The sequence below is a fragment of the Ambystoma mexicanum genome, chromosome 4q, assembly GCF_040938575.1.
Source record: "Ambystoma mexicanum isolate Mex_15411 chromosome 4q, UKY_AmexF1_1, whole genome shotgun sequence".
Lineage (NCBI taxonomy): Eukaryota > Metazoa > Chordata > Amphibia > Caudata > Ambystomatidae > Ambystoma > Ambystoma mexicanum.
This window is the reverse complement of record NC_090928.1, coordinates 860,048,616-860,074,544: the sequence shown is the minus strand read 5'-3', so window position 1 is coordinate 860,074,544 and position 25,929 is coordinate 860,048,616. Positions and strand designations below refer to the sequence as shown.

General features: G+C 45.4%; 1 protein-coding gene across 1 annotated transcript in view; it reads left to right on the top strand.

The window, feature by feature from the left end:
- Window positions 1–11,673, top strand: part of TTC7A (tetratricopeptide repeat domain 7A) — a 2,220,458-nt gene extending 2,208,785 nt beyond the window's left edge. Inside the window, exon 20 of the mRNA XM_069608425.1 lies at window positions 10,374–11,673. Coding sequence (XP_069464526.1) covers window positions 10,374–10,595 — 222 coding nt within the window. The 3' untranslated portion in view covers window positions 10,596–11,673. The remainder of the gene's footprint in view (window positions 1–10,373) is intronic.
- Window positions 11,674–25,929: the final 14,256 nt, after the last annotated feature.

Sequence of the window (25,929 nt, the reverse complement as noted above, 5' to 3'; positions counted from 1 at the left end):
ATTACCGCCGGCGGTAAATCCGCCGGCGGTAAGAGCGCAAAAATTCCCCATTGAGCCCAATGGGGAAGGGGGCATTCCCTGAATGGGCTCAATGGGAAATGGGGATTAACATTACCGTGATCCGGCGCTATTAGCACCGGGGAGTTCGGCGGTAGGGCTAATACTGCCAGCAGTAATACCGCCGGCATTACCACCAAAGTCGTGATCAAATCTTACATGCTCAAGTTCTATAAGGAGTCTGCAGGGCCTGTAGCCTCCTCCAAGTGGATTTGTGAAAAACAGAATCCAGAGCACAGGAGGGTTGGGCTTAGACCCTGTGATGGCGCCCCTTCAACCAAAATCCTGGGACCGAAAAATTTGGAACCTTACAGTACACTAAGATGTGCTAGGAATGTGGATTTTGATGAGAGCGTCCTACCAAATATTCACAAATCTGTTCCGCAGATGGGGGAGGGTAGGGTAGGAGAATTCGGGTCAGTAGAAGTGGGGTGGGGTACATAAAGTGAGGCTATGGAGTCTGTTGGGGGCAAATGTGAACATTTGTTTAAATCGAGTTCATGTGTTAACAATCTTCTCCGAGATCCCATCTTTAAGCCTACTTTCCTCCTTTGACAAAGATAGAGTGGAGTTTCTGAATCACAAAGTGGTTGACAACTGCATCCTACACTTTGGCTCTCGGATGATCCTAGATTTAGTACTGTCCGAAAGAGCCAAATTAAACTCTTTGGGTTTCGACATAACACACTTCGAAGTGTTGGAACCGGTTGAGGTTGGGGAGGGGTCGGATAGGGACTTCAAAATCCCATTGTCCGCTGATGGGAGACACTCAAGGTTTGTCAATAATTATGCTGATCTAAAAACATCCAACAAGATAGACTGGTCCTCAGTCACCAGCTCCCTTTGGCACAACCACGATGCATGATGAAGGAGGTGCACATAAAGTGCCTGGGGGAGTTGAGGTCCGTCAAATTGATTACCCAATGTTAGGGGGAATTGTAATGACTTAAAACTAATCTCATGGAATTCAAGGGGGCACTCTCAGCTATTAAAGAACCCCCAGTGTAAAATCGTTAAGGAAAGCAGATTGTATTTTGTTACAGGAGACTTGGCTCCTGAACGATCCTTTATTGGATGGGCATGAGGTCTTTTGGCATGCTCCTAAGGCCAGTATTGGGGGACGGCCTTCTGGTGGGTTCATTACCGTGTTTAGATCTCCTTTAGATTTAACAGTGGTGGATTCTCCGATCTTGCCCTTTGGTGCTCTGGTGGTGGCCTTAAGTAACGACCTGTTAGACAGTCACCTCCTTTTGATTAATGTTTATTGGCACTCCGGGGTGGCTGTTTTGAATTAGCTATTGTTGCAAATCTGAGTGCATTCTGAATTGGCAGAGCAGACCAAATAGGGTCAATGTTGTTTTAACAGGGGATCTGAATGCTAACTGTCTAAGAGCTGGACCTAGTAGTCGAAAGAGAAAACCTCGACTCTAAAGTGAGTGCCGGCAGAAAGTGGAACTGCATCTCATTGGGCTTGACTATGTTAAACGATACGTTTAAAGGGGCTGGTGGTGGCCTTCTGACTCGGCATGGGGGACACACAAGTCCACCATTGATTATATCTACACTGACTTTGATCTGTTGGAAAAATGCTCTGAGTTTAGAATTTTGGAGAATGACTCTAGCGATCATACCATGTTGGCTGCACTGTTTAGGGTAAATAAAAAACAATATAAATAAGGTAAAAGCTAAGATGAGAAAGGACATCTGTATGCCAAGGGGTATGTCCTAGGACTTGCATTCCTTTTCCCGAATAGTGAAAGAAATAAAACAAACATACAAGAACTACTGTAAAAGTCACAGGGCAACCATGTGCTAGAGAGATGCTCAATCTATGTTGAGTGTCCGAATTAAGAAGAATTCGAGGGCTTTGTGGCATTTGGTGAATTCGAGAGATGTGGGCATCGCGTTTAACCAACTCAACGCCAAGAGCGGATTAAGTTCTTTGGGAAACTCTATGGGAACAGCAAAGCGCGTGAGTTGGCTAATGAGGGTGGGGAGAAGCCTGTGCATCACAACAATTGGTCTCTTCCGATTGACTTAGACTCTATAGTCGCATTGATAAAGCCCTGCAGTAAATCTAGAGCTTTGGGGCTGAATGGTCTAACCAACAGTATCTTCAAGGAGGACCCTGTCATGTAAGGGAAGATCTTAACCATAAGATTTGCTGGCATTATTAGTATGTGTGTGTTGCCTTCTTCATGGGAATTGGTGACAGTAATCCCCATATATAAGCCAGGGCCCCAAAAAGAGCCATCTAGTTACAGACCCATCTTGTTGATAGATGCAGACTGCAAATTATTCTCGTCTATAGTGCTGGGTCATCTAAACCAATGAGTTGAGTCAACACATCGGTTGTTAGTGCTCCAAACAAGGTTTAGAAAAGGCCACTCAACATCTTTGAATGGTATGGTAATTTGTTTTCTCCAAAAACAAGCTTAGGCAAAAAATGAGACAACAGTGTTTGTGGCTTTTATAGACCTCTCCAGCACTTTTGACAGGGCAGACCATAGGAGACTGTAGGCGAAACCTCATGAGTGGGGCTTGCCAGCAGGCCTGTAGAAAATATTGATGGATCTTCATAATAGATCCGCCATTCAGGTTAGACTCAATAAAGATGGTGACCTTTCCCGCCACATGGAAGTACTCAAAGGCGTAAAACAGGGATGCGTATTGGCCTTTTGTCTTTTTAACCTGTATGTAGCAGACATCAGGGACCACCAAAATTAGGTTCATTTAGGGTCCCCTGGCTATCATATGCCGACGACATTCTCCTTTTTGACGTCACCAAAAAAGGCCTCCAGAGGCTCCTGAATTCCGTTGTTGAATATTCTGATTTGAACGGGGTGAAGACTAATCCCACAAGACAAAAAAATGCAGTTTACTAGAGGAGAAAGAGAACGAAAATCGATCTGGTTTTTGGGAGAGAGTAGGTTGAGTTGCACAGACTAATTGCTTTATTTGGGCTTCCTGAATTTTGCACAGCCTTCGTGTGGAAAGGTCTGGGAGGGTCTGAAGTCAAAAGCAGCTGCCCTCTGTGACCAACTTGTGCATCTGGACACTAGGTTTGCTAGATATTCTATTAAGCCTGCGGTCCAGTTCTACAAAGGGAAGATTATTCCCAAACTCATGCATGGTTCTGAGCGGTTACGTGAGTTAGCTGTTGGTAATCTTGACACTATTGAGGCGGTGGTGTGGAGACGTTGTTTAAAGGTTCCCAACATGATGCCAATGGCAGACATTCATTATAAGTTGGGCTTAGTCTCTTTGAAAGCATATGTGTATTGGATAAAATTATCATTGGTCAATAAAATAATAAATCCTATCGTTGACACCCTGTACGAAGTGTTGTGTATCCATCTAGCAAAGAATACTACCCTGGGAAAAGTACAACTATGCTATGGGGTTGTTTGCTATAGAGTGTGATAAGATTTTAGGGGATCTTGCACTAGAGAAACGCTAATCTTAAACCCGGACAAAGTTAAAAAAACACCCTTTAACAAAGACTGGGGAAAAAACATAGATCGATTTCAGGAATATTCCTCCATGAAACATCTCTCAACAGATCACAAAAAAAGGAATAATTGCGTTTATTTTATTCCAATTTGCAAACAAATACTATTGTCATCTTCTTCTAAAGTTGAGATGGAACTTATTGGCATCAAAGGAAGTGCTTGTAAGGCGATGCCTAGTACAAGGGGTTTGACTCCCTGTGTAGGTTCTGTGCGATGCCTGGAAAAGTTGAAACAACCAGGCACATCATACTGAAATGTAGTGCACTGAAAGCTGAACAGCGGACTCACATGGGGAGATTTTGTTCCACCTGTAGCTTGTTGCCACAGGATGATGTTTGGCATTGCTGTATCTGTGTCAATAAGGATGGGTTGGAAATTGCATCCTTTGTGACATTCTTAAGCTTATCTAAACCCCAATAAGGAGAATGATGATGACATTTGAAAGATTTTAATGCTCTGAACTTTGTATAATTGATTACTTAAGAGGATTGTAATGTTTTGTATTTTAGTATATATGATGTGAACCATATTGTTTTTTTCTGTGTTCTCTGATTTGATTTTGCATTTGATATTGTGTTTGAGAGAATTGTAAAGGTTTGAATAAACCAAAACAATACAAAAAATACAAAATAAAAATGGCTTTCATTTTACGTGTTCCCCTATGAGGCCCATGTGGGCATTATGCAATAAAACCTCACATTGGTAACAATCCTCTTTCTGGCTACCATTCATTCTTTCATACCCATATCCATACTCATGAACACAAGCATGTACACATACATAATACATACATGTGCACACATTCCCTCTGTCACTCAAGCAAACTCACACTGGAATATTTACACAAACATGCATGGTGATACATGCCCTTTTTGTTTTAAATTAAACACTTAAATGGACCTCAATCATTGGTGAGGGACTCGTCCAGTGCATTGCCCATGAAGCAACTCGGGGGCTGGGGACTCCCTTCCCATGCTCTGGAAGCTGAAATGGGGCCGGGTTATCAGTCTGACCCTGCCCATGGCTTCATACAGTCAGGGAGAGAGCTGGTAAAGAGGATTGATCCTCTTCTGTACACTAGATTTTCTAGCACCCATGGATGGAGCATGTGACGTCGCTTAAGTTCATGAATCAGTGCGTGGATGTCTCATGCAATCAGCCCTGTTCCTGTGCATGCTTTTAGGAACACAACTAGTCTTTGTAATTACAAAGAATCTGAGGGCCTGATTCATGGAGCATTTTCCTATGGGGTTGTGCCATTATAAAACACTTCTCTGAATCAGGCCCTGCATATGTTTAGGTTATTTGCAAAGGCTAATTTCTAAAACAAGTGAAATAAACACTCAATATTGCAAATTAAGTTTGTATTTATAGTTGTTTCTGCTACCACCAAAATACTCTTTGGAACCAGGATGGTGCCACAAATAGAAAGGGCTGGCTCCCTAGAAGCCCTCTTGACAAGCCTCCGGTGTTGTGTAGCACTAGTACTACTCCCAAAGAGTAATGCTGTCAAGTTCTGCAGCATTTCTATATCTGAGTACAGTATGTGCACTGGTTGTGAATTTCTTCGTGGGCGCATTTTGTTTTGAGGAATCGTCTTGGAAGCAGGGTGCCCTCATTTGTCGTGGGTACCGTTGTTGACAGTGAATTAATGTTTGAATGGAATAAGGCATTCAATTGAAAGCCAGTAAAGTTTTTGAAATGTTGGAGAGACGAAATCCTACTATCTGATAATGGCTTCAGGTCTTGATACCCACCATGTGCACTGAAACTACGTAGCCCACCTGAGTGAGTACTGTATCAACAGATAATAGAATTTGGAGTAATGAAGATTACTGGTTAAATGCCATAGGGACTACCACGGATTAACTAGACTCTGGCTCCTGAGCACCTGGTAGGTACACACTTATCCCAAAGGTCTTAGGGAGCAAGGTGGCACATGGGGAGACACACTTCTCCGCTGGATTAGCCTTTGCTTCTCTTGTGCTACTACAGTTCAGGTTTTCTTCATTACATTTTGTGACCGGCATCAATAGTGGGGAAATCAGACTTTCTTGTCAGAGTGAACATTTTTATTTGGATTCATTGGAATTCATGTAGCACTTTCACAAAAGTGCTGCCCAATTAGAGCAAAAACCAGTACAGATCATTTGAAGGCGGATAAGAGTTAATCAACAGCGTTTAAGAAAATAAGGTAATCATCAGTTGTGCGACTAAAGGTGGGTCGTCAAAAGAGTACAAGAATGAACAGGTAAGTGTAGAGCATTCCAGGTTACGGAGGAGAAAAGAAAAAGAGTTGAAACGACATGAGGCACAGGCTAGTTTAGGAACCGAAAGTAGATGTAATGATTGAGAAAGAAGAGAGCGCAAGGGAACGTATAAAGTGAGGAGAGCAGAAAGATTGGGGGAGGGAGGGGCAAGACCATGGACACATTTGTAGACGATACAGAGGAAGAAGGGGAGAATGCGATTGTCAAATGAGAGGAGGGAGTGTGGAACGGGAGTGTCAGCCTTAGAAGAGCGAGAGGATAGGGAAAACGGAAGGCTGCATTATACAATGAGCACAGGGGGTAAAGATGGGAGGAAAATAGACCAACCAGGAGAGCAGAAGAGTAATCAAGATGAGAAAAGACAAGGGGAGTCACTAGAAATGTAATATAATGAAAAGAGAGGAGGCACGAGCGCTGCAAATGCTATAGAGATAGAAATGACAGATAAGCCCAGTGTTAGAAATGTGTGTAGAGAAAGAAGGAGAAGAGTCAAAAGTGGCACCTAGGATATGGACAGTGGTGGAAAAGGAGAGGAGAGTGAGGGAGAAGAAGAGGCTGGGGGGAGGCTGTGAAGTAAGAAAAACATGAAAGAAGAGAACCTCAGTTCTAGATAATTGCGTTGTAAAAAGTGTCTGCGCTTTTAAGACTGGACAGCTGAAAGGCAGGCAGAAACAGTACAATGAATAGAATCTGTAAAGCAGGAAAATGAGAGAAAGATTTGAAAGTCATCAGCATAAAAGTGACAGGAAAAGTTAAAAGAGGAAACACAGTCAGATAATGGAATCAAAGGGGTCAAGTACAGAAAACTTTGGAGATTCGTATTAACAGGGGCAGGCAAAGGAGGATTAGCCGGCCCAAGAAACTGAAGAGGTACGAATGGTAAGATAGGAGTGAAACCACTGAAGTGCAGAACCAGAAAAGTCGAAAGAAGTAAAAGCTGAAAGAAGACTAAGAGAATGAAGTGTGTCAAAAGCTGCAGACAGGTCAAGAAGAATGAGAATGAAAGAGTGTTTACGATGGTGGGCAGGAAGAACAGACATGGAGGAGAAGAGCAGGTTCATTGGAGTGAGATAGGAATAAACCAGATTGTAAAGGAGGAAGTAGTGAGTGAAAATTGAGATGAGAATCACAATTTCAGAATCACAGTTTTTTGGTAACGCAGAAGGAAAAGGAAGGAGAGAGAGTGGTCAGTAGTTAGCAAATGAGGAGGAGTCCAGAGCAGGTTTTTTGAGCAAAGGAATATCTACAGCATTTTTAAAAGTTGACGGTACAATGGCAGACGCCATGGAGAGATTGAAATTACATGTAAAATAGGGAATATGTTGAGTGTAAATGTAGGTAATACGAGAGTAGGGAAGAGGATTAATGGGCTGGTGAAGGCAATTGAGAGTAGATTGAAGATTGGCATTGAGGGTTCATGCAGCTTGATCGGGCAAGAGAGCAGAAAATACATCAATGGGAGGTAAGGCAGTACTTCATAAGGATAGAAATGTGGTGGAGTAAAAAGAGGGTTGATCCACCGCAGGAAGGTGGCTCACGAGTTTGCAGGAGGTTGAGTAGGAAGTAGAATGGCGGAAAATGATAGGCGAAAGTATTTGAATAGATACAAAGGATGAGCAGTGACAGGAGGAACAAGTCTGAAGGAGGAAAAGATGAGATTAAGAGACGAACCGGAGATATGAGAAGGAGGGGAAAGGATTTGGCCAAGATGAAGAGTCAAAGAGAGAGGCACCTGGGAATGTGATGGTGAGAAAGCGAACAGACATGAAATCTTTTCGCAATGACACATAGTGCCTGCCGCATAGGGGAGGAGCCCTTATAAAGAACTGGCAACTAGAGCACTGTGCAGTATCAGGGTGACTACCTTCACAAGATTCCCTCTGAAGTTTGCAGTGGGTGCTCTTCCATTTTAGAGGGCTTTCTGGCAATGGCCTATAAAGTGAGTTATAAAATGAGTAAACGAAAGACTTGAGCCAACAAGTCCCAAACATTGTAGGCCCCCCAAAAAAGTCTCAGAGTTCAAAAACCCAAGACAGCTACAGAGCATTGCATTGTGATTACATCATTGTACACTTTTCTACAATGCTTTCGGTATCATTAAAATAACCTACAAAATGCAGTGCAATCCTAATTATGCATATGGATGCACTTTAGCCATTGCTGAAAAATCGCATAAAACCTCACCTTTGCTCTGCAATTTATTATTTGTGTGGATCCCAACACATTTTGAACACATTCTCATTTCTAAGGTATTTTTTTCTTATTTTGTTTTTAGTTGTGGTAGCAGTGATTTGTAAATGTTTTTGCTGCCTCTTTGTTTCCTTGCAGTACTAAAACTAGTTTGCTGTTCAATAAAAGCTTTGAAACATTGTTTAAACCCTACACCGTTGTAGTCTGGCAAATGGTCAGCCTGCACTCAAGGTCTGGACAGCAGGTCACCACCACTAGAGCCTCGTTCCTATCCTAAGTCTTGCCCCTGCCAGCCAGCATCAGAGCACATCCCTAGCCCAGGCCTTTAAGAGATTGCCGCCTCATTTCTACCTCCCAGTACTGGCTCCCCCTCTTCTCTGCCCCACTCTTCTCCCTTAGATATTCCTCCTCGTCCTCTTGTTCTCTCTCCCCCTCGCACCACTCCATCCCCTCTCTTCCATGTCTCTCGTTGTTTCCCCTTCTCGTTTCCCTGCATTCTATGTTGGTGTTCCACCTCCTACTCCTCTTCCCTCGCCCTTTCCCCATCATAGCACCTCATCCTCCCTCTCACCTCTCTCTGGTTGATTTTCCTCCTCCTTGTTTACTTTCACCCTCCATTGATGTTTCTCCTTCACTATATTCCCTTCCTCTCTACTTAGTTGTTCACTTCTGCTTCCTCTCTCCTTAGATGTGTTGTCTCCATCTCTTCCAGTCTCCTTCATCGCTTCTCCTGCGCATTCACTCGTTCTTACCTTCGTTTTGTTTTCCTCCACCCCTCGTCTTCCACTCTCCTTAATTACATCCCCTCCACCTTCTATTCTTCTATTTCTCTTTCTTCTCAGAACTCTTCTTCTTATATATTACACCTTTCAATAGGTTTGCCTCCCCCACAGTCACTGACTGTCTCCTAACTTCCACACCACCTTCTGTGTAGCCACCTACCTTGATATTCTGTTTGTGATTGCAATCGGCCTTGTAAGAAGGAAACACATGGCAGATGCATTTCGATCTGGAGTTTTGCAGTGATTAGGTCACACTACTATTTCCTCAGGTCTTATTTGTTTGAGCTTCTGAGCACATCACGGTTCACGTAATGAGGAAACATAAGGGCAGTGTGCCATTTTGATGGCAGGTGAGTTGTCTTCCAAGGCCTTCCGAATCCAAGACAGTGCCAGTAGGCCGTAATGGAATGTCTGTGCTCGCGCGTTTGTCTGTTCCCTTGGGATCTTCATGAGTGCTCCATACCTATGCAGAAGTTAACTCATGGAACACTCTGCCAGCAGCGCTCGGGTACTCGTCTCTCTTGCTCTCCTTCTAATGTTTTTCAGAAGCTTGTGAGAGATGAATTCTGCACTTCCCGAACTTCACCTTCTGTACTTATTTGGGACACCTGCTGGGCCACTGTGGGGGTCCCATGGCCTTCTGCAGAGCATGCTGTCTGTGGGTAGGGGTGGGTTGGTGTCCCTGGTGACAGTGGCGTGACGCAAAATGTGTAGCCCCTCTGCAAGCCCCGCTGAGGGCCCCTGCCAAGCTTCCCCCACTGCTGGGCATGGGCAGCATGGGGCCCCCGTGTTACGGCAGTGCCTGGTGGTACTTCCTGAGCCTACATCTAAAATTGTCAATGGTCGCAAGTCCTGGGCTCTTCCAAGCCCCATCCTGTAGCCTCTCGACCTACAATGAATTCACTTCTGTTTGCCAACCAGCAGTGCCAAAACTATGGTTTACATTTTATATTTATGCTTTTCTACCCTTAACATTGGTTTCTTACTTCACCTAGTTTTGATGGTTATAATTTTCATTGTACACTGTATGGAACATGTAAAAACATATTTTAATCAAGATGGAATGCCTTATGTTTTGTTTGTGATACTATTTTTCCTGATTATTGTTCATTTGAATTCTACCTTTATGTGATGTTTCCATTTTTTTTGTTTAATAACAAATAGGTATACCTGCACAGGCAGGTAGAGTATTACACTGCGTGGGTCTCTTAATCTCAATAGGTGATGCGCCACACATTGGTGGCCCATTGATTGTTTGCCACCAAGGCTTCCCCATCCATACCCTAACCTACAGGCTTAGACCCTTCAGCTCTATGCTAGTCAAGCCATCTGCATGCCTCTGGCTGGACTGGGGAGGGGACATTCCTATGAATTAGTCTTCCCTAAATATCACTCTGGTGGGCCTGGTACGCAGCACTTACCGCACCACAAGAACCCTAATTAAATAACATGCTGCGTATGTGCTTTTCTTGCGTGATATCTTTGATCGGTTTTATTGTGAAATATTTCCCTTCAGCAGCTCTTCTCTTATTCGAGAATGTGTGTGTGCTCTTCTTTGGCAGGGTCTCATACTGAATCGACTGGGCCGCAGAGAATTGGCTGAGAAGGTTCTAAGAGATGCAGTCCAGATCCAGAGCACGTCGCACGATGCCTGGAACAGCCTGGGGGAAGTACTGCAGGCGCAAGGCAAAAACAAGGCCGCCACAGAGTGCTTCCTGACCGCTTTGGACCTGGAGTCCAGCAGTCCCATCGTCCCATTCACTGTCATTCCAAGAGAGTTGTGAAGCTCTACATTCAGACAACAAAGCATTGCCCGCACACACGTCTGGCACCCTCAAATGCAGACAGTCGAGCCTTTTGCGCTATTATACAGTGTGATGGTAAATGTATGCGGCCGATCAGTTGTGCAAATGGGAGATGAAGTCTACATGCTTGTTACGCATAGACCTGGGCTTCCCCATCCACCAAATTTTGATATCAAAGTCAGTTTCCAGTTTGACCAATCAAATATGAAAATAATCTGCATTGAAATTAATTATATGTATATTTTTCTTGTGCATATTTGTTGCGCTGATCCTGGAAACCTAAGTAGGTTTTAGTAAGTGCCTACGTGTCAAGCACTACATGGAAACCTGTCCTAAAAACCTAATTCGAAGCCCACCATGGAAATAGTGTCCTGTCTGCGAAAAGAACAGTACATGTGGCTGATCTTTTGGGATGTATGTCTTTACTTCTTCAAAATTCACTTTGTCACACTTATCTCTGCATATCTTTACTTCTTCAGTCTTGCACTTCCTCTAACATTCAGTTCGTCGTTACAGGGGGAGACCCCTTCTTTTCTAACCCTTATTCTTCACCCTAACCCCTCCTTGATGCCAGCACTAACCTTACAGCTCGCCTTACCATGCCCATTGCCATCTTGACAATGAGAAAATGCTGAAAAGAAGAAGTTAATGCCTGACAAAGTACATACTGGATAGCTAAGTGCTGAAGAAGTGTTTTTGGTGAAGTAAAGGGTGGAACACACTTTTGAACTCCTGCATTCACTCTGTGCGCAATGGCAAACAGTATTTTCAGATGGGATGCTCCCTCACTGCCCACCAGAGGAAATAGAATATATTATTTCACTCTGGGTTTTATATTTTATGTAAAATATCTAAGAGGAAATATGTACTGTTTTACTTGGGTGTTATTTAAATTGTAAAGCTGTTATTCTTGTATTTTTAAATGCTTCCACAGCATGTTAACCGCGTGGTTAACAATTTTGATGGACTTTCATATGATCCTGTTTGACCAATGACTTTCTTAAAATTCCTCTCAAATTTTCTAATCAGGAAAATGAATAAAGAGAAATGTAAAGGTTTCGCGATTACTGGCTGTTCATGTTTTTCATGGTCATGGCTTTTACAATGTCAAGTGTGTGAGGCGGACATCCTGACAGCCAGACACGGAATAAATGCAAACCTCTAGGGAAAAAAGCTTGGAACACCTTTTGCAAGGACAACAAAGTTTTTACTTCCAAAAAGAAAAATGCATGTCAGCAGTGGCATTCAAACCCTACTGCCACGGAGCACACTGGTTAGTTCACAGCAAACGTTTACCATTTTAAGTAATAGCAACGTCACCCATGACGCAAACAGTAAACAATATTATCTCATCATTCTCATTGATGGGGGCCCTATATACATAATGTCGCCCCTTATTGACCATCAGATGATTGGCTGCAGTTCACACCATAGCAACACAATTGGTTCATTAGATGAAAAGACGTTTCTTTTGATGTTTTAATGACGTGGTGGCACCTGGTGATTAGACATGAGCTCAGTGGATACTCTCAAGGTCAAGATAGCTCTCAGAAAGGCAAGGAGATTTGTTTGATCCCAGACACTCTGGTGCCCCCACCATGCATCTCTGTCATTAGCCAAAATGTGTTATCCCCACCCTGCAAACTTTGCAGTACAAATCAATGGGCATACTATTTGTGCTCCCACCTTGGGGTCTGTCCCCTCCCTCGATAGCCGTTTGCAAACACACTAATCAATCAATCACTGAGGGATTTGGGAGTATAGATAGTGGGCCTCTGGTAGTTCAAATGGAATGGCTGGTGTTTTTCGGGGCGCAGGTGCTCTAAATCCGGCTTACATGTTCTTTCAGCTCCAGACCTCTGCTGTGCACATTCCTTTCAGATTACATGGGCATGCAGTGTGTAACCAAAAAAGGACTCTGCCCTAACTGATAGAATGACCTTCTACGCCATCGCCTGGGATGGGAGCAGGGATGGAGGTGGGTATTCTTGCTGAGGCATACATCTATTATTCTCTAATACTGGGTTCTGGCCTTGCGTAGCCTAACTTCAAAATGGTGGCGGTTTGGTATACATTCGTCACATGGGATGCCTACTGTCTACAACTCAACACTTCCTACAAGTGTCTACATCCTATTGTCCCTAGTATATAGCTCCCCCTCCCCCCTGCCACCTCGTGCCATTAGGTGCGCACACTCTCAGCATATTGTTCTCAATCTGAACCGCTTGGGGGACAGGGGAGATGGTGAAAGTGAAACCCAATTTACAGGAGCACCCCTTAAATATTTTGGGGTACCCCCTGATCACACTCACACTAGAGTAAATACACCCCTCTAGGAAATTAAGGGCATGAGTCTGTCTTGCAAAAGATAACACATTTTAATCTTTACAGATCATGAGGATTGGGGGAATGGCAAAGGACTCTGCCATTTCCGACCAGCATTCTGTCGTCCGTGGCTGGCTTGCAGGCCCTGAAGACTGTTGCTGGGCCTGGAACTTAAATACTCTTGACTTGGTTACTGGATACCGGCAGAACTCATCCAAAACTGTTCTTCTTGCCATACAAGGGATGCTGTAGTCTCCAGTGTTGCATGACCAGTTTTACATTTAGAGAAACCTATATAACATACTGCTGCCTCTGCAGGAATACATTGTCACTCTTGTTTAGTATAATTTGCTATGTTATAAACATCCATACCTAAACACATCTTCACGCCATACTCTCAACACTTAACACAACATAATGATTTTTGATCTTGTCCAGTAATTCCCACAAAAAAAAACTTTGTAAAAAAAAAACTTAGTACGCTGTATGTCGTGCTGAATCTTTTTTAGTCTCCATTGGCTTTTGATGGACAGGAACAGCTGCTGAGTTACCTTGTGCTCTCTGCCAGCCTGCCTGCAGTCTATTTTTAGCACAGGCTGAATTCAATGTGTGCTTTGAGCAAAGCTAACTACAATTTAACAGTTTTACAAATATATCCATCTTAATAGTTATTTGCAACTTATATTTCAATCCTAACTATCTTTATTTAGTGACCCTCCTCCCCGCTGGACTCTTGTAGTGCTTAGAAAACAGTTAACAGAAGTTTTGCCTAATTCTAAAATGCTTGGGAAACTTGGATATGAAGAAAAGCACTAGGCTTCTTCCCAACATTCCACCCGTTTGTTACTTCTACAGTAACAAACTCATCCCCACCCCACATAGCTACAACCCCAGAAATATTAGTTTGAGTTACGCTGTTTATTTTATGGCAAGGTGTTTTAGATTCCCCAATTGATAGCATCATCTTTGCACTATTAGGGACTATAGGAACCCATCATCGGAGACCCCATTGGCACGTGCAGAAGAAAACCAAGAAGAACACGATCACAGGAATCAATAATTTTACTGGTACCACCAGCCATGACAGGACCCAATTAAAGGCAAGCGATAGCCAATCTGTGTTATGAAACCCACCTTCTTTCTTCATTTGAACACCTAGATTGTGCACTGCCTTGATGACGTGGGATAGTGACCCATTCTCAGCATCCTCCGGGGTTATAAAAGTGCAGCAGCTGCCTGTACCCCAGGAGCCAAAAAAGATGAAAATGAAAGTCTCTGCTGAGCTAAAAGTCAATACTTGTCAAGTATTCCTCCGAGCAGTGTGGAACAGTCTTTTGAGACAGTTTGATCTCTGTTTTCTTCCCCGTCATTGATATCGTCCTTTTTCTGGCAGCATACAAAATTCTTGTGTGATCTGCAAGCTTCTTTCTGTTTCTTTAGGTGCTAGTGTGGCTGTTGGCACCTCGACAGGCATTTCTTCTCCTCATGCATCCCAAGATGCCCCCTTTAGTTAATCCTACATTACCTAACTCTGCTGCCACTCTTTGTGCTAACTCATACCTCCATGTCCCTTTCTTTGGCACCCAAAATTGACATACATCACATAAGTTTTTTCCTGCCTGGGCATACTGTTCCGGGGTGCAAGTAAGTTAAATACATCCTCCATCACCTGCCAAATCTACCCAATGCTCAGTGTAATTCTGTGGTCTGGTGGGGCTGTGGTCACCGTTCAAGGGGGGGTCAATAATTTGCTCGATCATCACCATATGGGGATTCTTAGGATCATCAGTTTGGGCCTGCCCATCTTTTGTACCACAAGAACCGCTAACCATCATCATTGCGCTATTAGGGAGTGTCTGTACGCAACATCGAAGGATCAACTGGCAAGTGCAGAACATCATCAACAGGAGCACTACAATGGGAAACAGTATATTCACCATTGACCCATCCAAGATGGCACCCATGAGAACGTGTTATTGAACCAATCCTCTGCGTCAATGCCACCCCACATTTGCATATTCATCTTCTGCCTGTGTAGGGCCCCTATAATGTTCATCAGGGACCCGTTTCCTGCATCAATTGGAGGAGTTGTAGGTACAACATGATAGTCTGTTTTTTTTCTACATACCCCCCACCCTCTTCCATGGCAGTAAGCAGGTTGAGGACGGAGCAGCTCTCAAGTGTCATCAACCAAATCGCCCTCATTTCACTCTTGATCACATTTAATCCTTGCTCTGTATCATTGGCCAACTAGATCACTTGCCACCACACTATCTGCAGACATTTTTCATTTGCAGCTGCCTGTACTCATGGTAGCAATATTGATGCAAAGAAGACCTCAGCTTTGTTGTATAGCAGATATTTGTCAGGGGTTTCTTTTAGTAATCTGGAAGAGTCCTCAGACAAGGTGTTTGAACACCTCTTCTGTCGTTTGAGTGAGTGCTTAGTGTTTGGTGCTATGACAAGATGAGCCTCAGGAACCACAAAGATTGCTGAATGCGGGGTGGCCAACAAACATGTGCCCCTCCATGATGGTGGGAGGTGCAAATACGCCTGCTGACCATAGACCCAGTACATGTCCATAACTGCTGCGGTACCCTTTTTGAGATCTGCAATATACAGACTGTTGTTACATTTATTGCTATCCCCTACTGGAACAGTTCAGACACCTTGGAAGCACACCTGGTATTCTTTTTGCACCTTCACTGGAGCTTCTTTTCCTTCAATCCATGTTAGTTTAGAAACGTGTGCCATCCAGATATCTTGACACAGTTTGTTTATTACCTCTTCGTAAATCCCACCAGACCTCCAGCTGTGCAGCTGACTACTCCTCCTTCCCATTGGTTGGATAAAAACAATACACCATCCATCTTTATGAGCGGACGTGGCATACAGTGCAGGTTTTTACTGTTCTTAGCACACTTTTCAATGTCTTTGTCCATCAACACCAGTCGTATCCCATGCGCCGGGAACAAGCTTCGCACTCGGTATAACGCTAGATGGACTAAGCACTGTGGGTCCAATGACAATGTTTCTTGGGGTGCTAACATTTTGGGTGGCCCTGATGCGCGGGGGATCAAGGAGCATACATAGCAGCTCCCATTGGCCCTCGCTTTCCCCACTCAGTGCATGTCGTTGTACCACATATTGCTGAATTCTGGATGCTGCATGTCCTTCATTGTGTCTAAACCAAGGGCTCTGTATGCATCCTATTTTTGCCTGGCACCCATTTCTCTTTTCATTCTATGTAAGCCTATAACAGTACTACTTAGTTGCGCATTGAGTAATGATTCAAAATGCATGTTTGTTGTTAACTTCCCTTCTATGTCTACACCCACATCTAAACACTCCCAGCTATCACACACACACCCTTTACATGCCCCCACCAGATAAAATTAGTAAAAATTAGTAAAACCTATATACATTGTTAATGCAAAGAAGAAACCTAAAACTATCATTACTGTTATATACATAACACAATTGTAATGGGAGCACGCTGCGCAGTAGCTCTTTTAAAAGTGTTGTACATTTGTAATAATGCAGGAAAATAAAGATGTGTACTATTAATACTCATAATGATGTCAACAAATACTAACATTTGTGGGTACTTGAATGCGCTGAACGTTGGTTGTGCTGATGAGGTATATTTGTTGTGCTGGAAAAACAAAGCATATATATAGGCGTCCCTTTTGGGTTATTGTTCTTTGTAGCAGAGTGTGACACTTTAATTAACAGTTTATGCGAGATGAAGGAAGCCAACATTTTGTCAGCAGGTATTGGTACCAAGTTAGAGGAGGAGAAAATGGAATGCGGAGCCCGTTGAACATCTGATAGGTGCACCCAACAGTGCAGCTTCTTTACCTTAACCGCGAATGGAGTTGCATACATGACCGTGAAAGGACCATTGTATCTGATCTTGCTCCACCTGCGGACAAAGTTTCCAACATAAATTACATCTCCGGGTGAAAGCTGAAGGGGTAGCAAACTCACGTGTTCCGGTGCTATCTGTTGAGAGATAATTTTGATTGAGCGCATTTACACTGACAATACTGTTTAAATTCATCCCCCGGGATTGAGACAGCCCTGTGAGCATCAGAGGCACTTCTAATTGGTGATACAGGCTGGTGCATTTACCGACACGTCTGTGAGAAATTCGACCATCCGCATGGTGAGTGTGCGCTCACCTGGTCTTTTTTGAAATTTTATTTGAAATTGAGTGATGGTAGATCAACCTCTGGAAAATGTGTGGGGCTAATCTGCACACATTTTCCAATGCTCAACGCGCAACATAAAAATAGACCTGTGTACTCAAGGTGGCCACAGCCTACTGTCAAATTTAGTTGGGACCTGACAGATGAAGTGCACGATGCATCTCAGAAGGGAGAGGGCCAAAACCTTCCTCCTGCCATGGCCAGCCTAATTAGCTATCAAAGGCTCCATGGATCCGCCCTGTCTGTTTGTTTACCCTCTGCAGATGGTGACAGCAATTAAAATAATCAACATTCTAATAGAGTACTTTAAACAAGCCCACATGGGGCCTGGCTGCAGAGGCTAAAACAAAGGAGACAGGAAACCCCAATACCCCTTTCATATACAGTGTGTGAACCTGAAGCCAGCTCCGTCCTCTCAGAATCAAGGGCAGTGACCTGTCATGTCTGGGACTATGTATTTACAGTTTGGGTCTATTTGACCTAATCACATTTGATCGAATTTATTTGACCTTTTTTCAGTCTAAAATCCAGGGGGAGACCCCCCACAACTCCCCACCCCACTTCCCCTCAATCTAATCTATACCCTTATGCTAATAGCATATTTACAGTAGGCAACCACCACAGGGGGACCCCAATCAGAAGGTACAAGTATGTGGATTGATGGAGACAGAAAGTCTGTTCTCGCTGCAGCTTCGAGGGAGACCTGCTGCTTTAATCAAGAACCACAGGGTGCTCAATTAACCAGAGAGACCCTTTGATCCACAACAGACAGGAAGATGGGTGGGACTTATTATTACATGTTTTCACCCCTTTACATTTTCCGTTGCAAAGCACTCTAGTTATGACCTCATACATACAGGATATTGTTGGTGGGGACCCATGATTGGTTCAGTAAGGCAGGCTTAACCTACACCAATCACCATGGCCCATTTGGCTTTAAAAGAGGGCTGAGCTCTTCTTTTGGACAGATCATCTGAAGACTTTTCTAGGAGTAACAAGACAAACTCATTTGGACCCTGGCTCAAGGTAGAATCTGCCTTACAGCTTTCACCAGTGAAGGAAAGGCAGGATTTGCAAAGAGGGAAGCAGGATCCCATCCCTAAACATCTCCTAGGGAATAGAGGAAGATACTGAATCTAGAGGACCCTTCAGTAGCTCCAGAACCGGTAACCAGCCACCAAACAGCGTGCCCTGCTGGGCTCTGCAAACAAGGTTCCTAGGTGGGAAGTGCCAGAGAGCCTGTCAACCAAACCAAGGACAAGTCTGTTGCCTGCAACACTCTCCTTAGCCTTGGGACGACATGAGCCCAGTGAAGAAGCTAGGAGGAGTGCATCAGCAAGCATCTGCTGATGTCTGCCTTAAAGGACATTTTCGAGGCAGTCGAGCCCTTCAAGCTGCAACTGACTGCACCACTGACTGATGCTAACATCATCCGAGACACCACGACCAGTGCTTCGGACCCGCCAACTGGCACTGAAACAAAACTTCCTGACCTTAAGGCACCATCTAGGTCAGCCTGCAGCCGTCTCTCCAGCCTCGCTTGCCAAAATGCCTGCCGCCTGATACCTGCAGCTGTCTCCCATCTTGAACTCTGTCGCAGAAGTTGCAAAGCGCCCTGAAACCGACTCTACACTGTCGAGCACCAAAAACCTCTACAAGCACAAGGTACATTGTTGTTTTGTCCCCATGGTTCTTCTCCAAAGGCCCCTAGAGACATTTTATGACCCATTGCTCCCTTAGTGCTGAAGCCAAGTAGCCTTGAACTATTGTGATTAATTACTTTACCGACTATCCTCCTGTCAGTATCCAGAATGCATCCCTTTTCCTTTTTGAAACTGTCTGTCCTCTGCATTTCTTTACAGGGTGGGCTGTATTTTGTTATGTGTTTGAACTGTCTGTTGAAAAATAATAAAGTAGATATTTTTCTACAACCTTGACTGGACAGTCCCTTTTATTATTGGTTAATAATTGTATTTTCACTGTGTTGAAACTAACCAACGATCCACGACCTTGCGAGATAAGCCTGCCGTTCCATTTATATTGGAAAGGAGATTTATAATTTCCTTGTTTTTCCAATCTGTTTGGATCCTTTCTGGTGTACTAGAGGTGTGTGGGTTATTGATGGTTTAGAAACCGATAATCATCTCTGGACCACTGGTGCCCTGGAAGTTGATTCATCACATTGGTGGCAAGCGGTTTGACCTAGTTGGAGCCATGTGCACAGCTTAGTCACCCAATGATAAAAGAACTGTTGCAGGCAATGTTTAGACCCTCTTAGGTATTTGTAATAATCATGAACCTTGACATAGAGACTGTAAAAGGCATGACCAAGGATGTCCTGCACTTCCAATGTCAAGAGAGGGGACTTCCCCACAGCAGTAAGGTTAATAGACCTGAGCTGCTGACCAGCCTTCAAGCTTGGGTTTGAAGCGAGGTTGGTTGGGTAGAAGACCCCATGGGACGGCTAGGGCCTGGGTACGCGAACAGAAAAGACCTTTCCGATGGGGGAAGTAGAAGATGATGAGGAAGACAGCATGAGCAGTGTTTCTTGCCAACCATCCCACAGGGGGACAAGCATGGTTTCCCAACACTCCAGAGTGTCAGTGAGGTCAGGGGCTAGTGCAGCATCCTGCAGGTCCCAGGCCTCAACACATTCTCTAAGTGGCCCAGTAATTGTTCCAGTTGTAACGAGGTAGCAGCTAGAAAGCTCCTGATTGAGGAGAGGAGACTAGCACTAGAGGACCAGAAACTGCAGGTTAACGTCACCATAGAGCTGTGCAAGCTGGCACTTGAAGAGAAGAAGGAGTCCAACAGATCCACCTCTAGCGGAAGCAGCAGTAGTGGCTCAAAACAAAGTGCCCGGGATTAGCTCCGGTGGCACATCCCCAGACGTATGAAGTGGGGAAGGATACTTTTGACTGGTTTGAAGCGCTCATGGTGGCTTTTCAGCTGCAGGAGGTTGACAAGGTACTGTGGGGTGCAGCCCTGATGAGTCACTTACCAACACCAGGGACTGAGCAATTCTTCAGTTAACTCCTGAAGAAAGACCCGTTTATGAGAGCATGAAGGCAGCCCTCTTCAAGAAGTTCTGTAAAACCCCAGACAGTATATCAAGAGCTTCAGACAGCTCGGAAAGAAAAGTGGGCAGACATTTGAAGCGTTCACACACTTGTCGTTGAAATATCTGAGCGGGTGGGTGGCTGGTGACAAAGTTGACACATTTAAAGGGATGCACAATTCGATTTCTTGTGAGCATGTATTGAAGAATTGGGAGGGTGACCTACACCAGCATCTTGTGGACACGACTATCACAGAGCCTAGGGAGCCTGCAAAGGCTGCCGACAGGTCCGTGTGTACTGCAGTCCAGAAAAAGGCTCAGGCGAGCACACCCAAACCGGAAGAGAAATCTTCAGACAAAAAAACTAAACAGGGATGGGAAGGACAAAGGTCCAACCCAATCCTCTTCGAAGTCAGGTTCTCAAAAGAATGAAGGAAAATCCTAAAACCTTAGTTCAGCTGTAAACACTGAAAAGAAGAGCACAGGCACCCCTACCACTGGGACACCTTTGTTCTCACCACCAATGGTTGTTTTGTGTGTAAGGAGCTAAGCCATAGGAAAGGGGATCCTGCTTGCAAAGGCTTACTTAAGAAAGCCATAGTAAATGTTGGACTCATGGAAGAGGCCATTATCAGTGTGTGCCTGCTAGAGGAGGACTTCCCACTAGGCCAAGGAGTGGCCGAATGTTGATTGGTTACACTGAGTGGGAACGGTACCGGGTCTCCAGAAGAGAACCCAGTTTCCAATAATACTCAACTTTATTAAGAACATGTGTATATCAATGGACACAAAACTCCTGCGGTCCCAGACACCGCAGCTAGAAGCACCGCTGTCAACCAGCAGTGGGTACAGCAAGGCCAATATTTTGTTGGTCTTGATTGTAGCGTCAATGGGTTTGACGGAAAGACTAAGTGCCCCTTGGTGATAGTAGAGTTCAGCTGGTCAGGTGAAAGGACTCAGCACCGCGTAGTGGTGCCTGATAAAGGGAAGCATCCCTCTTTAATGCATCATTTGGTGGCGCCTGTGTCCACCATGAAAATAAAGGGTTTGTCGCCTAACCCCAGGCCCACCAAGGGTCCCTCTTCTGGGTCAGCATTGACAGACAGGGCTGGGCACGCAAGAACTCTCTGTGGGCTGTCCTAATCAAGATCGGTGTTCATCCCTGGGAATCCAAATGGGTTTCCCCACAGCACACTCGTTCCCCGATAGTGTGTAACTGTAACATTAGGGACCACATTGCTAGTGGGTATTTGAGGCTCACACGGAGGGGTGGGGTGTGCCGCATATGCCGCCTGATGGTTGGCACTTGGAGCATGCAACCGGCGAAAAGACAGAGGTGGGGCTGCTTGGGCAGGTGGTTGTTGTGCTCCTTACAGAGCCGCTACGGGACCGAAGGGCATATGGCTTTTGATAGGGGGCTGGTGCTCCTTGGGTGTACGAGGGCACCTGATTGTATCCTCCACCAATCCTGCTTCTGCATTCGCATGAAAAATGTCCCATTTTCCCACATGTCCAACAATGGCCTGTGTTTCCTCCCCCTCACCTCCTTTGGCCCCATGCCCCCAAATCCTCCCTGTCCACCTTGAGAGTCTGCAAACCCCCCCTCCCTTCCACGCGGGTACCCACTCTCGGGCCATTCTTGATATTGAGGTGGAAACCCACTGTTCTAGTCATACCCTGCTGTCCATGCAGGGGATGTTCTCACATCTGCCTGTAACACCATTGTCTCTGTCTGTGGATCGTGTAATGCAACGATCATGGGCCCTTCCACTGATATCTTTGCTCATTTCTTTGTTACTAGTTTTGCTTCCTCTGACTGATCTAGCTGGGCTGTTTCCTTCGCCTTTTCTCTCAGCCGTTTACAGTGATGTATAATAATAGATTATATCTCCACCCACCCCTTTGTTCTATCCCCACTATTTTGTCGAGTACCTTTTGAACCTCCTTGGGAAGTCCCCTCTTGACCCCAAAATAAAAAAATGGGATTGAGCGATCCCACGATTCCCTTTGATTCAGCCCTCCACATTTCTTGGGTCTGTAAAATATATTGGGTGGGGTCCTCATCGTCTCCCATTGTGTGCTGCACGATCCATTGAAGATTGGACATATCAGGATACGTGTGGTTCAAGGCCACACACACCTGTGCCCTGATGTCATTGAAGTGGGTGCCATGATAAATTTAATCCCTTAATCATATACCTGGATACTCCGTCATTACCCAAATGTCATCTGTCTGGTCTCCCAGGACAGCAACAAATAAGTTCTTCATATTCCCCACAGCCAAGGTAACCCCAGCCATTTGTTTCTCAAATGCATACATCAATTTCCCTGCCACAGCAGTAAGGAATGGCACATTTTTTATCAATTTATTTTTGTCCATCTATGGCCACAGAATATACTTTGCCCTTCCTGGTCCTTTTTGTAGTAAGGGTAACTGCATTCCCGCCCCCTTCCTCTTCTTCTTCTCCATAACCTTCCCTTTAGCCACCGCTCTACACCCCTATGTGTTCCATAATCGGGGCCCACCTTAAACTTTTCGCTTTCTGCAATATCGCTGGTGGGGCCTCTCCTTCCCCCACCTCATCCACCGTATCCCACTCCTCCTCTCCTGTGTCTCCACCCATCTCATCTTGTGACCTCACTGTCCCGTAATGAAAACTTCCCATTTGCTGTCTTTCATTCCCCTTATTCTCCCTTTCAAAATGTACATCCTTAATTGATGGGCTGTCGATCCTAAACAAAATGTCTCCCGCTCTCCATTGGTCCAGTCCACATAGTGCTTTCTGCCCCTCCCTCTTATATATTCTCAATTGAGCCAATTCTTCCTGCACTACTTTTAAAGCATCTTATAATTCCTTCTGGGGTTTCATATTAATAGCCCCCCTTTTGTTTGGCTTTGCGGTGTCCAAGGGCATAGTATTAGGAATATTTTGATATGAAGCTCGTGGTAGTGGCAGTGGCAGGCGGGGGGCCATACGTAGTGTTGGTGTATCCCAAGGCAGCACAGGTGGGGTAGCACCCTAGCAGGTAGTGGTCTTCTGGTTCTCTAGACATGGTCCGGATGGGGTAGGACAAGCAGGCCCTTGTGGAGCTGCAGGGACAGTTTTACTGTCTACTGTGGGCGGTCCTGTGGGTGACTTTGCCTGCCTGGTGGTGGCCTCCTCTAAGTTTTCTACCATTTTCCACAATTCTAACACTCCGTTCCTCTTCTGGAGCTTTTTACCCTTATATTTAGATGCCAGAAACGTGTACATGTGTCCCAATATTTCTTTGCTATTTGTACCCTGCTCGTGCCATGATTGAAACAAACCTCCCTGTGTCTCAAGTCACCCACTGCTTGTGGTGTTTCGAGATCTTGTCCTTTTCTAGGGGCAAAGCAGAATATTTTAACGGGGTACTCAGCACCATGTTCAGTGCCCCCCTCTTGTCCCTTTTAGTATGTACCCGTCTGTCAGAGAGCTGCCATAGCAACTCCCTAGCCTTCCTGCCACCCCTCTCCCCTTCTGTCACCTTCAATACTATTACCTGTCCCCCCGTGTCCCACCCTTCTTTCTCCCCACTCTCAGTCCTCAAATCTGCACTTTCCGCACCATCCGCCACACTCACCACTCCTTCTCACACACCCTATACCACACCACCAACACCATGGACCCCTCCCTCCACCAACAATAAAATCAATAAAACACAAAAACAACGACGTTTCCTTCCAACACCACCTTTACATCAGGTGAGGAGATCTCATGCCCTCTAAATATACAGAGCCTCTACCCTTCTTCCTTTAGTTTAACACACTCAAATTCACCACTCACCTCCCTTTCCCACTCTATTCAACAGCCTCAACCACACGTATCCTCCTCTATCTCTCACCCTAGCAACACAATTGGTTAATTATATGAAAAGACCTTTCTTTTCACGTTTCGATCACATGGTGTGCACCTGGTATTTAAACATGAGCTCAATGGATAATCTTGAGGTCAAGATAGCTCTCAGAAATGCGAGGACCTTCGCTCGATCCCAGACACTCTGGCGCCGCCACCATGCCTCCTGTTGTTGGCCTAAATGTATTTGTTATCCTCACCCTGCGCAACTCACAGTACAATTTGTCAGCTAGTCCACATCGTTGTGTGGGCGGCCGCCGTTGCGGCCCGGGGACAAGACGTCCAGGATGTGACGTTAGGGGAAGGGAAGGGTTGTGGCAGTTGCCGCCTGTATGTTAATAAAGAAAGTTGTCTGCACTTCAGGCTCCCGCGTAGCGGGCGAACCCCCGAGAGGGGATTAAACAACGGCGACGAGCGGGTACGTGATCCACCAGCGCCGTGCTGAGGTCTGCAGCCGAGCAGTATAGCGCATCGGCGCGCTTCGGACACGGTCGCAGCTAGAAGAGCCTTGCCCCGCCTCTCGAGGCACAGCGGATCCCGTAGAGAGAGCCCAGGCAACTCGCGCCCGCCTCAACCAACATTGAATGAGGCACCCGCATACCCGGCGTGGACAGCATAAAAGCACGGAGCCCGTGGGAGGGGCTCTGGAATATCCCGCCCACAACTCCACAACGAAGAGAGAAGTGCTCGCTCCCCAGCGCGACGCCGCACCCCTACAGGCCACAGGGGCCGGCCAAGACTCCGGGCACAGCACGGCAGCACGAGGATAAGCACCACCCCTGCCTAGTGCTCATGGGGCACACCGGAATCACAAACAATAGTCACTCATAAGCAGCAGGCGCTGCACTTCCACGTGGGGGTTGAAGGGAAAGATAAACCTCAGGCACAAAGAGCCATTAACCCACATTCCACGGGAGCACGCTTTCAGTGTTACAATCACTCTTCACCCGCACACAGGGTCCCAAAAGAAATACCGTCAGACTCGGCGAGCACCACATCCTCATCCTCAGGAGGGGCGGGGCGGTGGCAACAGCATCATCAGGAGGAATTGACGCAGCACAAGACAACAACCAACACACACAAAATGAAGGTGGTGCATCCCAAGTCATGCACATGCCAAACCCCTTTGAAATACGAGATACCTCGAATCTAGGTCCCCGCTGGACCATATGGCTCCGGGATTTCAAGTTCTACACCGGCGCCATAGGACTAACAGACGACATGAGACTGAAAAATACGCTATTCATGGCAGTGGGACCAGCAGTAAGAGATATTGCGGGGGAGCTACTTAACGTGGACACTGTCACATATGGAGAACTGCATGCCAACCTGTCAGACTATTTTGCACTGCATTCAAATGTGGATTATGAACGCCATATTTCCCATATGACCAGACAAGAAAAGGGTGAGTCCATAGACAATTTTGTAATGCGTCTCTGCATCAAGTTGAAACACTGTGAATTCCACAGGTACTCCAACGAAGAGGCGCTCAGGTCACAAGTGATTGCAGGGTGTCTCTCACAACCATTCCGCAAACAACTCCTAGAGAAGCAGAGATCCCTGGAGGAAATCCTAGCACTGGCCCGCATGGAAGCGGCAGTTGACTCGCAACTGGACAATCTACAAAAAGTGTCCATACAACAACACAGTGAAAACACCGAAACAGTCAACAAACTATACTCGAACCCCAATTAAGGAAATAAACGTCCCGAAGCCACGTGCTACAAATGCGGATACGAATACCCTCACACGGGGGAATGCCCAGCCATAGGGCAACAGTGTGCGGCATTGGGAGGCATGGATCATTACCGAGCCATGTGCAAGAACGCACCGACCCACAC